Source organism: Phoenix dactylifera, chromosome 8 (assembly GCF_051530095.1).
Source record: "Phoenix dactylifera cultivar Ajwa chromosome 8, Ajwa_hap1_PhDact_Kaust_v1.1, whole genome shotgun sequence".
Lineage (NCBI taxonomy): Eukaryota > Viridiplantae > Streptophyta > Magnoliopsida > Arecales > Arecaceae > Phoenix > Phoenix dactylifera.
In genome coordinates, this window is record NC_143197.1 from 22,378,101 (window position 1) to 22,394,439 (window position 16,339).

General features: G+C 41.6%; 1 protein-coding gene and 1 long non-coding RNA gene across 2 annotated transcripts; one reads left to right on the top strand and one right to left on the bottom strand.

Moving 5' to 3' along the window:
- Nucleotides 1-4,866: 4,866 nt before the first annotated feature.
- LOC148702756 (uncharacterized) lies at nt 4,867-6,561 on the bottom strand. The gene is made up of 3 exons (XR_016396231.1): nt 6,212-6,561; nt 6,025-6,123; nt 4,867-5,913 (listed from the first exon to the last, which is right to left on the bottom strand). It is a non-coding gene; the product is annotated as an uncharacterized LOC148702756 (long non-coding RNA).
- A 1,088-nt stretch (nt 6,562-7,649) lies between these two features.
- Nucleotides 7,650-16,311, top strand: LOC120110106 (serine carboxypeptidase-like 31). The gene is made up of 9 exons (XM_089924924.1): nt 7,650-8,139; nt 11,614-11,709; nt 13,620-13,712; nt 13,792-13,874; nt 14,291-14,581; nt 15,138-15,268; nt 15,360-15,455; nt 15,552-15,657; nt 15,809-16,311. The coding sequence occupies exons 1-9, from the start codon at nt 7,983-7,985 to the stop codon at nt 15,953-15,955; spliced, it is 1,200 nt and encodes a 399-aa protein (XP_089781050.1). The 5' UTR covers nt 7,650-7,982; the 3' UTR covers nt 15,956-16,311.
- The last annotated feature ends 28 nt before the right edge of the window (nt 16,312-16,339 follow it).

Below are 16,339 nucleotides of genomic sequence, written 5' to 3' on the forward strand. Positions count from 1 at the left end.
GGTTAGCCTGGCATCCGAGGGCCGAGCCTCGGGAGATTCCGCTCGTTGGTCGGCCAAGGCTGGCGCAAGCCGAGGCGACCGGTCGGGGCTTCAGGCTAGTCTGCTCCCGGGATGATCATCGGGTTAGCCTGGCATCCGAGGGCCGAGCCTCGGGAAATTTCGCTCGTTGGTCGGCCAAGGCTGGCGCAAGCCGAGGCGACCGGTCGGGGCTTCAGGCTAGTCTGCTCCCGGGATGATCATCGGGTTAGCCTGGCATCCGAGGGCCGAGCCTCGGGAAATTCCGCTCGTTGGTCGGCCAAGGCTGGCGCAAGCCGAGGCGACCGGTCGGGGCTTCAGGCTAGTCTGCTCCCGGGATGATCATCAGGTTAGCCTGGCATCCGAGGGCCGAGCCTCGGGAGACTCCGCTCGTTGGTCGGCCAAGGCTGGCGCAAGCCGAGGCGACCGGTCGGGGCTTCAGGCTAGTCTGCTCCCGGGATGATCATCGGGCTAGCCTGGCATCCGAGGGTCGAGCCTCGGGAGATTCCGCTCGCTGGTCGTGCGCCTGTCGCTTGCCGCCCGACGGGATTTCTCCGTGGCCAGCTGCGATCATGTTTCTCCTCCTCTCCAAGCGTCGCCTGGGGAACACCAGATGGGCATTAAATACTAATTGAGGGGTTACCTGGAAAATCGGATCGCCAGTTGCTGCTTGCGAGGAGTGTCAGTTAAGTGGCCGCGATACGCACGTTCTTCGAGGCGGATGCGGCCTGGGCGCGAGCGGAGATATGTGGACCTAGGGGTACAGGCCACCCGGAGTGTCCTGCACAAAGAATGCGATTAAGGAGAATAACGCTTAGGAAATCGCGGGAAGATACGCCTCGAGAGCTGGATCGGCTCTGGATTCGATGCGCCCGCATTTATTGGAGCCACCCGCATCGGAACGACCGGGGGGCCGCAGTTTGGCTATAAATATAGGTGCAGGTGCGATGGAGCCTGCCAAGCCGGAGCTGTTCAGGTTGCCATGGATCGTGGGCCTCCTCTCCGGCGCATGGTTGAGAGACCCCTACCGAAGGAACGGGAGGCGCGCCCTTCGCGACTTCCGCCAACTAGTGAGGGAGGCGCGCCCTTCATCATGGCGTCATCGTGGGGGGTCTGAACCCCCTTTACATCTTCATCACAAAAAGTGATTACATTACCGACCCTCTGCCTCTTCGCGACGGCTGCCCCTGACGCTTCAGTCGAGCCCCCTGCGTTCCTCTCGGGCCGGGGGCAGCCCCCAGTGATAGTGTGGATCACGCCCGCGACGGGTCGATTCTGCTCCCGAGGCTCCTGAGGGGCCGGGTCGGCCGGACGCGAGTCTGCGGGGGGACGTCGATCGTTCACATATCGACCGAGACGCCCTCGGCGGATGAGAGCCTCGATCTCGTCCCGAAGCTGGAAGCAGTCTTCGGTGTCGTGGCCGTGGTCCCGGTGGTACTCACAGTACGCCCGAGAGGGCCTCCTCCCAGGAATCTTCTTCATCTGTCTCGGGACCGGGAGGTCCTCCCGCCCCTTGATTTCCATGAGGATCTGGGCTCGGGGAGTCAGGAGAGGAGTGTACCGGTTGAAACGTCGGGGCGGAGAACGAGGGCGTAAGGCGCCGTGGTTCCTCGCCGGCGACAGGCTTCTGCGCCGACGTTGAGGCGTCGGGCTCCTCCTCTAGCGTGCCTCTTTTCGCCTTTTCTTCCCGAGCTTTGGAGGGATCTCGGCGGCCTCCTTGCTCCGGTGGGCGGCCGCCTCCTCGGCGTCCGCATACTGGTTCGTCCGGGACAACAGCTCCGGGAAGCTCCGCGGCAGGTGTTTGTCCAGGGAGAAGGTGAGTCTGCCCTTTCGGAAGCCACGCTTCAGGGCTGAAAGAGCTACCTCCTGGCTCAGGTTCCGGACTTCCAGCGTAGCCTTGTTGAAGCGGGTAAGATAATCCCGCAAGCTTTCTCCCTCGTTTTGCCGGACATCAAAGAGGGAGTCGGAGACCAGTCGCCGCCGGCTACTGACGGCGAAATGGGTGATGAAGAGGCGAGTAAACTGGTCGAAGGACTGGATTGAGTTAGCCTCCAAGCCGGCGAACCACGCCCTTGCCGGGCCACGGAGGGTCGCCGGGAAGGCCTTGCAGAGGAGAGGATCTGATGCTCCGTGGAGGAGCATAAGGGTCCTGAAACTCTCGACGTGATCCCGCGGGTCCGCCGCCCCGTCATAGGGCTCGATCGCCGGCATTTTAAACCCCGGCGGATTCGGGGTCCGCAGGATCCTCGAGGCAAGCGCCGGCTGGGAGGAGATCTCCAAGTCGGCGAAGGGATCTTTGGAGTGGCCCTTCAGGACCTGGAGTTGTCGGTGGAGATCGTCCACCCGCCGGTCCAGGGAGCGCGACCGATGGGTGGGAGACAAGGAGCATCGAGAGGGGGACCGACTGGAGCGCGGGTTCCTTGAGGACTGGGGGGTCTGGGAACGCGCCCGGGCCCGCCTCTCGTACCCCGCGCAGCTCCGATGGGAAGGTCCCGGCAGAATGGACCGTGCTCGAGAATCTTCCTCGCGCCGGCGCTCCTCCCCATGGGAGAGGAAGGAGCGCGGGTTGAGGAGGACAGGTGAGCGCTCAGGGAGCAGCGGCTCCTGGGCCCGCTGCGGCGCCCGAGACATCACACCCTGCAGGTTCTGCACTGCCTCCACGAGGGTGCGAACCTGCTGGGCTAACTGGTCGAACTGAGCGGCTTCGACCATCTGAATGGGAGGTGGAGCGGTGGAGTATTGCTGAGAATGTGTTGGAGACGCAGCGGCCTCCCGGCCGGAGGCGCGAGAGGCCCCGCGACCGGAGGCATTGGAAGCTCCACGACCACCTCGCCGTGCCATTACGATCGCTCTGAGATTCGGGCCCTCCTTCTAGCGCCAACTGTTGCTGGTGGTCCAAACCAAGAACGATTGGCACAACGGTGTGAACGGGATTCCGTCTGAGTTGTCTTGGTTGGTGTTGATTGCGCTCCACCTTCCACCGGGAAACCTGCAAGCAAGCCTCGCACCACCACTGGGGTAGTGGGGGCCCTCCGACGATCAAGTCAGAGGAGATTGGAGGAGAAGGAGAGATAATAGTAGCAAGTAAGAGAATGCACTGGAAGTTCTTGCTTTTTTTCCCCCCCCTTCTCCCCCCAGCCGCATATATACCAGGCTGGGGGGTCCTTCTGGGGGGTTGGTCATCGTGTGGCACGATGGAGTTGCCACTGACATGGCCGTTACAGGGCGTCGTGGGGTAGCGCTGGGTACGGCCATGACAGGGCGTAGTGGAGCTCCGCTTTGTACGGCTGTTACAGGAGATCGTGGAGCAGCGCCGGATACGACCGTTGCAGGGAGTAGTGGAGCAGGGGGTCGCGGCGTGCTTCAGGGGAACAGCCTGTCGTTGTCGAGAGATTGCCGACTCGGGGTCGGACTGCTGGATCAAGGGGCAGCCGACTCGGGGTCGGGCTGCGAAGCCGAAGATATCCGACTCGGGGTCGGACTGCTGGATCAAGGGGCAGCCGACTCGGGGTCGGGCTGCGAAGCCGAAGATATCCGACTCGGGGTCGGACTGCTGGATCAAGGGGCAGCCGACTCGGGGTCGGGTTGCGAAGCCGAAGATATCCGACTCGGGGTCGGGTTACTGGATCAAGGGGCAGCTGTAGTCTTCTTGGGCGCGCGTGCCGGTCACGTGGGGCATGGTGGCTGAGTTCCCCCGTAACAATATACATATCAAACTCCATAAAAAAATAATCTACAAAGTATCAGGGACGGGATTCAGCTCCATCATCATCATCTCTGCGAGCATTTGAAGTATCAGGAATCTAAAAAAAAAAAAGAAACCTTAGATATTTGTAAAAATGGGATACATTAACTTATACATCATAATTGATAATATGTAAAGTATTCAAAAATATATAGTTAGTTACCTGAGAAGGGAGAAATCGTTGTAACAAAGATGAAATATTCGTAAGCTGGGACTGCAATTTTTCTTGGTTCGGCACTGGATTTCGACTTATTTATCCAACTTTTATCCATTCTATTAAAATACTGATTGAGCTGCAACTAATATAAAAAAAAATTAGACAACTGAAAGGAAGAACATGCTCAATAATACATACAATTGCATGTGACCTATACGCAGCCAGCATGCCAACGAAGCTTGGATCAGCATAAGGGTAAGGAACGCAAGCCTGTTACAGAAACACCGCAATAACCATCAAGCATATACAGAAGCATACACATGAACACAGAAATATGTGGTTACAAACGGTCTAAAGCAGTCAAGACCACTTAAAATTTCAAGAATATGGCATCAACTTACAAAAGGCCGGCTATAATCGGGTCTTGGAGGTACAAAGGCAGCTTCTGGAGTCCCCAGAGATAAACCTGAGTTCATGTGACCCTCAACCCGCTTTCCACATGTATTAGCATTACCTAAGTGGGAAAAAAAAACACCCAACATCAGATGGCTTACATCTGGTGGCACAATGGCAGACCTCATTACATTGCGAAAACAAAGAAAGCCTAAGATATAGGTTTCAAAAAAATATATTTGACAACAATTACCACCTTATATATGCACACAAGGTCAAATCAGTGACTTAGAATACCATTCACAATTGAATAAATAATAATGACTGCCAAGCTGCCAGCTTATTGCCAATAAATTGGCCGCAAAACTTCTTTATATCGTGAGAACTCCCCAGATCAAAACTTGAAGAACATATTTTGTACCATTGATCATCTCTAAGATTGCATTAGGCATTTAGTCAGGATTTTGTCAAGTAATGTTCTTCTAAAGTAAGTACATAATAAGAGGAAAAAGTAAAAAATGGTAAAACAATTGGCTACACAATTTGATGCTGAACGGACAAAACTACTCTCTGAATATTTGTTGCTAAAGGGTTGCCTGTCATAAGCCTTTACATTATTAAGAGGCATCTCTCAGTTCCACAGATATTGCAAGTCCTAAGAGATGTTGCACGCTTCTTGCTTTTACTGCAATATCGTTATAATAAAAAACCAAGCTATTTAATAATCATGCACTGAAAGGAACATAAGAAAACTGCAATCCAGAATTTAAATCATCCTAAACCACTGTCACAAAGAACTTGATATACATATTCCAGCACAATTGAATGAATTTTTATAAACAAGAGGGCAGTATCATTGAAAGGCTGAAATAAACATATTAAACCATACATCAGGAGTTACCAAAGTACATTAGCAACTAAATAGAATGGTAAGAAAAGGCCCAATAGATATCAAAGAAAATTTCTGAATTTGAAAGTTAGAATTGAACAAATACACAAAGAGAAACTAATAAATGGCATAAGTACCTAATCTGGGAAAAAACATCAAACTAGATACTAACGATCAAAATCAAAAAAAGAACATATTGCAGGTATTAGTTGTAGTTTTTAAAAGCAGTCCAGTTGGAAGCCTATACAGGCCATATAATTTTTTCTAAAAAAAATAGGAATAAGAATGACTAATACGTTACTTTTTCAAGTTGTATGTTTGAAGCTTTGATATCAAACCTCTTGATTTATTAACTTGGAAATCACATAACAAAAATTAATTATGTGCAAGACTCCTTTGCTATGAGCAAAAAAAAAAATGTGGGCTCTATATTCAAAATAAGAGGAAATTAAAGGGGAGTGTGGGCACAAAATATTCATTCATTTAAATCTTAAAGTGTCCCTCTGATGATCAGAGCAACTTAACATCCAACATTCGGACAGAAAAGATTTCAAATAACTTGCAATAAAATCTACAATAAATCTAAACAAATCCAGCGTTGTTCTCCTCGATGAAGCTGATCGTCAAGTTGATCAGAAGCAGAAATGCACCATATGGGTTCCTGCCATATAATTTTTTAATCCCCACGAAATCCTACCAGTCTGGGGGCTTCCCCTGTTGAACGGAATCAAGAACCCATATGGGTTCGTCACAGAAAAAAAAATTAAAAAAGAAGAAGAAATGCACCAGAGAAAACAATTAGATTATGGTGTTTCCAGGACTCACCCCTCCGTTCGCGAGGGCGATGGCCATGATGGCCGCCGCCTCCATCACCCACGACAGCGGATTCCACATGAACCCTAAGAATTTCAGAAACTTGCTCTCCTGCAACCACAAACAAATTCAAAAAATAAATAAATAAATCAACAGCTAGATTAAAAAACAAAAAGCACATACAAGAGGGTTGTCTCACAAATCTATATCAGTTGAAGTGGTGTGGGAAAGAACACATCCCCTCCCGCGTGCATCTCAGATTATCAAACACCTCCTTCAAGAGTATGTTGTCGTCGAATCACATCCCGCCCGCCACCACCGCCGTATCCTCAGCTCGGAGGGGTAGAACACCTTTCTCGACGGCGCGGGGTCGTCCTCGAAGCTCGAAGGGGGAGGGGGATCCGGAGGGGGAGGGGGATCCGAAGCTCGGTGGGGGGTTTGGGGGGAGATGATCGGGGAGGAAGGAGGGGGGGAATGATGGCGGCTAGGGATGAAAGGGTTAGGGTTTTTTCCTCCGCACGAGAGAGAGAAAGAGACAGAGGGAAAAGGCAGGGGATCGGGAAAAAGGCAGGAGATCCGTGGGTTTGGTGGCCTTTTCCTTCCGACGACGCTTTGAAGCGTCGTCTTATTTTAATTTCATCCAACGCTATAAAAAAGCATCGTAGTATGTCAGCGCTGTTTCGAAATTTGCCGACGCTTTCTGTTAGCGTCGGCAAAAAAGAGTCGGCAAAACCCTATTTTGTTGTAGTGACTCTTGTTGTAAGGTTTGTTGGTAAGCCCATAAAACAACATGTAGGTTGTTCGTGAGCCTGCAAAACCAATATTGAGGTTTATTGGTGAGCCCGAAAAACCAATTGTAAAGGTTTTAAATTGTGAGCCCGGAAAACAATCCTACTGTAATCCGAGGGATTATAATAAAAGTTTCAAGGGGACGGTTGGGGAGTGGACGTAGGTGCCTTGGGGTGCACCGAACCACTATACATCGTGGTGTTTGGGCTGTGGCTTCACTTGTGATAATTCTTGCATTATCCTTCATCTTTGCTATAGTTTAATTCATTAAAGTAATTTAAGAAAGTATCCACCGCACTCAACTAAGGAAGTTTTTTAAAGCACTAAAAATTTAGAAAAATCCAATTCACCCCCCCCCTCCCCCTCTTGGGTTGTCACCTTGGGTAACAGATATGCTCTTTGAATTTATAGTCATATTTCTTTTCAGTTGTAAAAAAGGTAAACAAATATTAATGTTAATTAAAATAGATATGTTATTCAATATTAAAGGTAAATATTTCTTTTCAGTTGCTATTATCTCTCCTGCATGCATTTAACCATGGTGGGCATCAAATTTGGAAAAACTTTATTACCCAATATTTGTGTTATAGTTGCCATCCTCGTCCGTTCAATTTTAGTATACAACATTTATTTATTTTGGCCACCTTAGTTTAGCCATCCTTTCATTGGGAGATAGATCGATAGAGTAACAAACTCATAGAGAGAGAGAGAGAGAGAGAGAGAAGTCAGTCTTGAGATACTGAGCATCCATGTCCAAGACCATTTTCTTGGTATATGTTGAAAGATCTAGTCCCATGCTAAAAGTGCTATAAATACCAGCAGGTTGATGGCAAGTTTTATTTTCATCTCAAGGGTGTTAGTTTGATGCTCTATAAAGAAATGAGATTGTTTAAGGGTTTGGGTCTCTTCATATGGGCTGCTTCAGCCATTCTTCTTGTTCATGAACTACACCCAGTATCTTGTGGTGGTCTAGGAAATAGGTTCGTTGAGAATGGAGACCTTGTCACCGATTTGCCTGGCCAACCAGTAGTCCAGTTCCGGCATTACGCCGGATACGTGACGGTGAACAAGAAGAATGGGAGGGCCCTCTTCTATTGGTTCTTCGAGGCTGCATCTCATGCTGATGAGAAGCCTCTAGTCTTGTGGCTCAATGGAGGTAAGGATCCTTGCTTGTTCGTGATATGATGGGGATTACAACCATCCTACTGAGCTGTTTAAATTTTGGTGTAGGTCCCGGGTGTTCCTCCGTTGGCTATGGTGCAGCGCAGGAGATTGGTCCTTTCCTGGTTGAAAAAGATGGGAGTAAGCTCAAGTTCAATCCATTCTCTTGGAACAAAGGTACTGCTTGAAATAAAATGACATACGTATATATAACATACATATATATACATATATGTAAGAGGTTTTTTGAAATTTAAACTGAAATTTGCCCGTTGAAGAACTTAATGAACGGCCGTTATCAACTTGAATGATTTGCGTGTTGAAAAAACTCAACCGGTTATCAAAACCTTCTTGAATAGAGACCAATGTTTCTTTAGGTGAAGCCTAAAAAGGGCCACACCAAGAGGGAAAGAGAGGGTCCTCTCATTTTCATTTTTTTATAGCTAAAACGGACATTTCATACATCACGGGTACGAATACACCTAATAGAATCGAAAAACAAAACGTCCTGAAGTACTCCGGGCATCTTTCTCTCTCCAGTCCATAGGATACCTTCTAAGTGGCTTGCAACATATGCCGCCACCCAATTGGCCGCCCCATTGGCCTCACGATATACATGCATAGCCTGGAATGTGACACCTTCCCTCGCCATCTCTTAAATGTCATGGAGCAGGGGATGAACTACTCCATAACTGCTCAAGCCCTTTCAGACCCAGCTGATCACTGTGGCCGAATCTCTCTCCAGTAGGATTGAACTCGCCTGAAGTACTCGCCGTGTGTAACTCATACCCATCCAAGCCACCCGCATCTCTGCCCCAGAAACCGAAATGTCGAAAATCTAACAGCCACCCGCTGCCACCGCACCAGAACTCGGACCTCCGATGACGAATCCAGCCCCACCTCTCCTACCTCCATCCAATATCACAGTTTCACGCGAAGAAAGAGCCTTTCAACCCCCGTTTTCTTCCTTTTTTGTTGAAAAAGATGGGAGTAAGCTCAAGTTCAATCCATTCTCTTGAAACACAGGTATTGCTAGAAATAAAATGGCGTACATATATACACATATGCATGCATGCATATATAATAGTATGCATATATAATAATTTTGTTCTAACGAGAAGAAAGCTGATTCTTGGTGATAAAGAGACATTATCCGAGATTTGGTCTTGGAGATCAATGAGCCAAGATTTGCTCTTTCTAGATACAAGAGGAGGACTACATCAATTCAACGATATATCCGAAGGTCTATTGGCCAAAATATGGTTTAAAAACTAAACATTTATGTCTTGAATTTAATATTTAGTAGTTCTCCATTTTATGTATAGAAAAAGAATATAATAATTAGTGTGTTGAAACTCATTCAGGATGATTTTACAAAACGAAATCCAAAGGATCTTTGCTGCTCTAGCTAGCTTAATTATCTAGTTTTCACAATAGTCTTCCACTCACCTTGGTTAAGATCTATTTGTATTGACTACCATTAAAAAAGTTTATAGTAGCCAACAACATAAACTTCTAGTATGAAGTTATAGTTTATTATACTTATTCAAAACTTGTTTAAATTATAAAATAAACTTATTCCAATTATATTATGGTATTTTATTTGTTAATAATTAATTGTTCTTGTAAAAATTCAATCCTCTTCCTTTTAGTAAAATAAATAACTCTATTTTCTTCTTTATAATATCTTGAAAATATTTTTATTTAAAATATTTAAAAATACTAATAATTTCAATATATTTATATAATCATTTAATTTTTTTCTAAAGTCCTTTAAAAATAGATAATGCATATGGTTCTTTTTATCCATGTTATAATTAAAAAGTAATGGTATTTAATATAGAATATTTTTAATACATTATATTACATATTTTATCTAAGTAGTTTTAATTTTTTACATATTTTAATCTAAATCCTTGGTTAGATCGGTCTCCATGCAAGTTTTTAATAATTATATATTGGATCAGTACCTAGTTATGGTGTGTCATCTGCAATATTGATAGTGAATTTTATACCGAGAACTATTTTTGTCTATTTATTAAACTGACTCGACTCATGTAATTTGTCCATTAAATGGTTCTGGTCAAATCAAGTTGACAATAATATATTTAACCCATAAAAAAATTTAGGTGAAAATATAATACATAATCAATTTCTTTAAATTTACTATGCTTCTAATATTCAATAAGCATTAAAGATTACCTATCTTAAAAGTAGGTACGTTATGCACCCTCTATATTAATAAATTATTTATAACACATCTTTACTAAATTAATAGTTATGAATGTTTGTAAAATTATTATAAAATAGATTAAAAATCCCAAGCTAAAGCAAACCTACATTTCTCCAACTATTTATCCAACTTGACTGATCATGTAACCCATTCAGGTAGTAGGTTTGGCCAAATGAAGTTGAAAATAGCATATTTAACCTGCTAAAATTTGTTAAGTACAAATAGAACATATAATAGTTGATCAATATATGTATTTAAAACCTCATTACTTCTAAACATCATTAGGCAAATGTAATATATTTAGTGATGAAATACTATCATCACAAAGAATCCAAATTAGTTTGCAATGATACTAATTTATCATAAAAAATAAATTATAGAAAATTAGCAATCAAAACTATTAGTTATACAATGATGTATGGGGAGCAAAATTTATTTCATCAATAAATAGTCAATATCATGCAACAAAATTGTATATAATGCTAATTAAGTTTTATTTAACTAGAAAAAAATTATCCTTACAAGATAATATCACAACATAAAAAAATATTGCAATATCTATAAATAGCCATTATAATATTATATAGGTCTTTTAAAAAAAAATTTATAACTGTTACTATAGAATATGTGGCGATTTTATGGTATATATACCATCATTATATAATAACTTTTCAGTAACACTTCTGACAAGCTGCTACAATATTATATATCTTTTATTATATTTTTTTAAAATCTATTACAAGAAAACTTTCATAGAAACACATTTTGCCGAACATTACTAAAATTCCATCGCTATAGACTATTTTTGGTGTAGCCTCCACTGTTCCGTTAGCTATGCAATGTTTAGCTCTTTGCAATGCATGAAGGTACAAAACATTTGTGGTTGCTCCATAACATAGATCTAATAATTTTAATTCTTGGCCAGCAATCCAATAAAAATATTTTAGGACCACCACTTGCTGTTTGCATCCCATAAGTAGCAGAAGATAAGTGTGTTTTTGTCATCCTTAATTTGAATGACCAACATATCATATAATTCCTAGTTTCCTTCGTTGTTATAAAAAAAGTGGTAAGCCAACTTAATTCTTCAATGATTCTAAGAACTTCACATAGGACTTCATTTAAAACATCAATATATAAACTAGATTTGATTACTTTAAATTATGTAATTAACTAATCCAAACCGCTTTTTAACAAAATTACTAACACCATGTAATCTTATACCACCAAAATAAGCATCTACATTCATAAAAATGGATAAAAAGAATGTAAGGATATAAAATATACCAGAATATGTACTTTACCTGCATAACAGTCATTCACATTAACATAACCAAGAGCAGTAACAATTCAATACACATAAACTGTCTTTGGTTAACCAAAATAAATGCGCTAATAATTGTTAACTAATTTTGCAGAGGCCAACTTACTGTTCCTTGAGTCTCCAGTAGGTGTAGGCTTTTCCTACTCAAACACAACCAGCGACTATGAGATTCTTGGAGATTCCTTTACAGGTGAACTATGTGAACTATGCTTATTGAAATACCTACTTACGCTCTTCTTATACCACAAGCATCTAAGAATTAATACCACTATTCATGTTTGCCTGAGTTTTTTAGTTTGATTTACATATTACTTACATTTTTGTCATGCTTCTTTTATGGAATTTGAAGTATAGCACATTTAGCACCCTTTTTCACAACAAAATATCATCAAATAAAAAAAGTTACCCACTGAAAGGAAGAGTTATATAATTATAATCTGATGTTGGAGATTGTCATAGGTTGAAGGCGAGAGACAAGCATTGCAGCGAGACAACATGTTCATGCAAATTAGTTTGTGGTTCTATTTAATTTTTGTAGCACTAATGAACTTTTAAAGAAAATGAATGACCTTAACTTGTTTTACCTTTTACTTAGTAATTTCTTTGATTTTATAGTCATAAATTTTTAATTTTCTGACTTATATCCATATTTATATTCATACTTTTAGTATCGGATTTATATCAGTATCTATATAGAAAAATATTGATATAAATTTTTGCATCCGACTAACATTCATATTCGTATATGTATTCATCAAATAAAACAAATATGGATATGGATATGCCGGTATCCAATCCGTATCCGATCTGGTTTAGCCTTAGGTCTTAAGTGGAATAGAAAATTTTTCACCTCTAAAAATATAGCAGCCCATTCTTTTGCAGTGATCACCCTCTAGTAGCCATTGTTGTCTAGTACCGAAGATGCTTGGTCCTTGAAAATAACAGTCACCTCCCACCAAACCTTCCCATATACAAAGGATATGGCATCAGAAGAGCCCAACCTTCAATACTTCAAACAAGGTTACTTCTTTGCATCAACATACCTGTGCAGCGCACGCACATCTCACTGGTTTTTCTAAAAATATTCCACTCTATTTCGAGATTTAAGAAATGATTAAAACATGAGAAATATAGAGAGTAAAATATACTCTTTAATTAAAACATAATATGGGTGTGTAATTTGTCTGATCTATTCATTATAAATATATTCTTAAATAAAACATACATATTATTTTAATAATTTTAACAAATTATCATGAAAGCATTATGGAAATACGCTAACATAGTTAATTTCTTTAATGTTTACAAATTTACTAGGCATATGCAGCAATACAGGTGATCTATGATAAATTTTAATTTTTTGTTCTTTGTTAAACTGCAGAAAAATATAGCATGTTTCAAATTTCTTGGGAGTTTCCTTTCTGTGCCAAGATTTGTTGATTTAAACAAAGTTTTGTTTATTTTCTTCGTATCCAATTTTAAAAATGTGCAGTTGTAATTTGAATTCTTACCCATGACATCTTCATTTGCTCTATTATATAGACTTCATCATCCATGTGATGGATGAGGTAGAAGTCTCTATAACTAGGTAACTTTTGCATGCCTTAGAGTCACAAGTTTGGTATAACAACAATTTGGTTTGGGGAAAGATTCAGAATTTGGATGTTAATGTTGTAACTTAGCAATATCTGGAAGGAATTGGGATACTTAAAGGTTAGAAAAACAAAGTAGAAGAAGACAAGGTACATGTAATATGAACATTAAATGTTTTGCTCGTGCAAGAAAAAAAAAAGGGAGAACTAAGAGTACCAAACAGTTGCAAACAAAATCAGCACTAACAGCAACGAGTAATATCATTAAGTTGTAATCAGTAAGCTTTTAGTGAAAAATATGTACAGAAATCATGAGTAATTCGAGAACATGTCAATAATTACGAGAATATTATTAGTAGTATATGTTGGGTGAGCGTGTGCATGTGTACTCACTAGCTAGAGATGCACTTAATTTGTCAATATGACTTCACCTAGTTATAATCATTTTTAGCTTTTTGGAGTTCTTACCTTGCTTCGTTGTTATTTCTATGGAACCATTGTTGATTAGCAAATGATACATACACTTTTCTGCACAACTGGTTCGAAAAGTTCCCATCCTACAGAAACCGAACCTTTTACATGGCAGGAGAGAGCTATGCAGGTATGCTTCAGCTCTGGACTCTTTTGGTGTTTAATTTGTTGCTTCATAAGTCTAATATTCTCTGGTACTGCACTGCCAGGAAAGTATGTTCCGGAGTTGGCTGAGCTCATCTATGACATGAACAAGAATCCTTCATTGTTTATAGACCTCAAGGGTTTCTTGGTATTCCTCCCTCTTGTGTTTTATTATCTATAATCTCCAGTCTGATTTCAGCCCATAACAGCAATTAAAATTCCTTTATTTCTTCTATGGATGTTGATTAGTGGACAACACCGGTTTACTGCTTAAATAAGTTAATCATATGTTCAACAAGCATCTGTCATTAGTCCTGCAAGACTGAGCAGTGACATGTCTTGCTTACCAAATTTTTATGAAGCATACATAGCTTGACTGATAAGAGTCAATGGCGCATGTTTCTCATAGTCAAGGATACCGAAACTAACAAGGCTGTAAGGTTTTCTTGATTGTCTCCTTGTATGTTATGTCTGCGGTAATTTTCACACACAAGTAGTCTGATGGATGGATGTCTCATGATCTCATTAACTCGAGTTCACTATTCTTGTTCCTGTTTTTTGTAGTTGGGTAATCCTGAAACCTCTGATAGTCATGACTGGCAAGGTTTGGTGGATTATGCTTGGAGCCATGCCATCGTCTCGGATGCAACACATGACATCACCAGAGATAACTGCAAATTTGACAGTGATGACCCATGGAACAACACTAAATGTCGGGATGCTGTCGATGAGGTCCTTAAACAATATGGTGAAATTGATATCTACAGTCTATACACTCCAACCTGCATCCAGAACTCATCAGGTTCCAACAATGGTGGAAGAAGACTACTCATGTTCAAGTCCACCTCCAAGATGGTAAGAGACTTGTTGATTGCAGTTTTAGTTGCCACCACCAATTACCTATAAATATTGCAACAGACCACTCCGTTTTCCACAAGGATCTGACATTTTTCTGAGAGTTCACAAAAAAGACTAATGCCTGAGCAATATTGATAATTATTTTGAAGGGAAAATTTCCAAATAAGAATGATTATTTGAAATTACCTACCAAAACAAGATTATTTTTAGTCATATAAAATATATAATTCTTCTTCATTATGAAGTGCGGACACATTATGGTGATCAAATAAACAGTATCAATTTCAATAATAAATACCAAGTTATCATAATGATTTTATGGAAATATATGCAAAGTGCTTGATCATTTCAATGTTTATCGAGATTTTTAAATTTTTATGAGCTATGATACTAGGTATCCTATACAATTTTAATTCAAGAATTTCCCATATAAAATGTGAGAGAAGCAAAATTGTTTTAAATATCTCAGGAGTTTACTGCATAATAATAACCCAAAAATCGGATTTTTTTACTGCGCCTACAATGATTGACTATGATTAACATGATTGATTAGATACCGGGGATCATGGGTAGCTACGATCCATGCCTTGATGGTTACACAACATCTTTCTACAACAGACCAGATGTTCAGAAGGCCCTCCATGCTAGTGATGGCCACAACATCAGGAACTGGAGCATCTGCAAGTAACTCTCTCTCTCTCTCTCTTTCTATGTGTGAGTGTGTTTTTCTTATTTTTGGTGATTGTGCTTATAGAAATGTTTAAACTGAGCACAGCAAACAAATTTTTAACGAGTGGAAGGACTCGATGCCCTCTGTTCTCCCCATATACAAGAAGCTGATTGCAGGAGGGCTCAGGATATGGGTCTATAGGTATGATCTCGAAGCTGACATCCCATGATCCATCAGCTTACTATGTTAATATTTCCATGATCATGACATCCATGAAATCCTTGTTTGCTTGTCCAGTGGTGACACAGATGGAAGAGTCCCAGTGCTGTCAACAAGATACTGTTTGGACACCCTAGGATTGCCTACAGTTGGTCCCTGGAGGCCATGGTACCATAAGAAACAGGTGCTGCAGTGAATCATACATCACTTGATTTATGATGCACTGACATATTCATGCATACGAGTGCCGACAGGTGCACGCATGCATGAAACCACATACTTCGATTCTACGTAAACCGATGTGCTAACAAAAATCTGGTACATTTCGTCCCCAGGTGGCTGGATGGCTACAAGAGTACGAGGGGCTAACTTTTGCAACATTTAGAGGAGCTGGCCATGATGTGCCAACGTTCAAACCAAGCAGTTCCTTGGCTTTCTTCACTGCCTTTCTTGCTGGCAAAGCTCCGTCGTCTACCCGTTGAGTAAAACATTTCTCTGAAGGTCTAAAATCAATGGCTTCGTTGCAAGCTACTCAGCTCAAGAATGTAGTTTGATGGTGAATAAACTGGACACAATTTAAAAACAAAAAATAATGTAGAATTGTTGATCTAATCCAAAGTCATTATCTTAGTGAACAACTTGTTTGAACTAATTGTGATTGCGTCAAGAAATAATGTAGCATTTCTTGACTTCGTGCATTTTTATTTTCAGGCCCCAGTCAAAATGAGTTCTCATTTAGTCACACCTCTGATCTTAGATCATATGTTACAATTGATTATAATCTCAAGCCATGAACATTCTTGCATGCATCCACTTTATCTTCATTTACTTCTCCATTTTATCCTATAATATTGTATCATATTGTA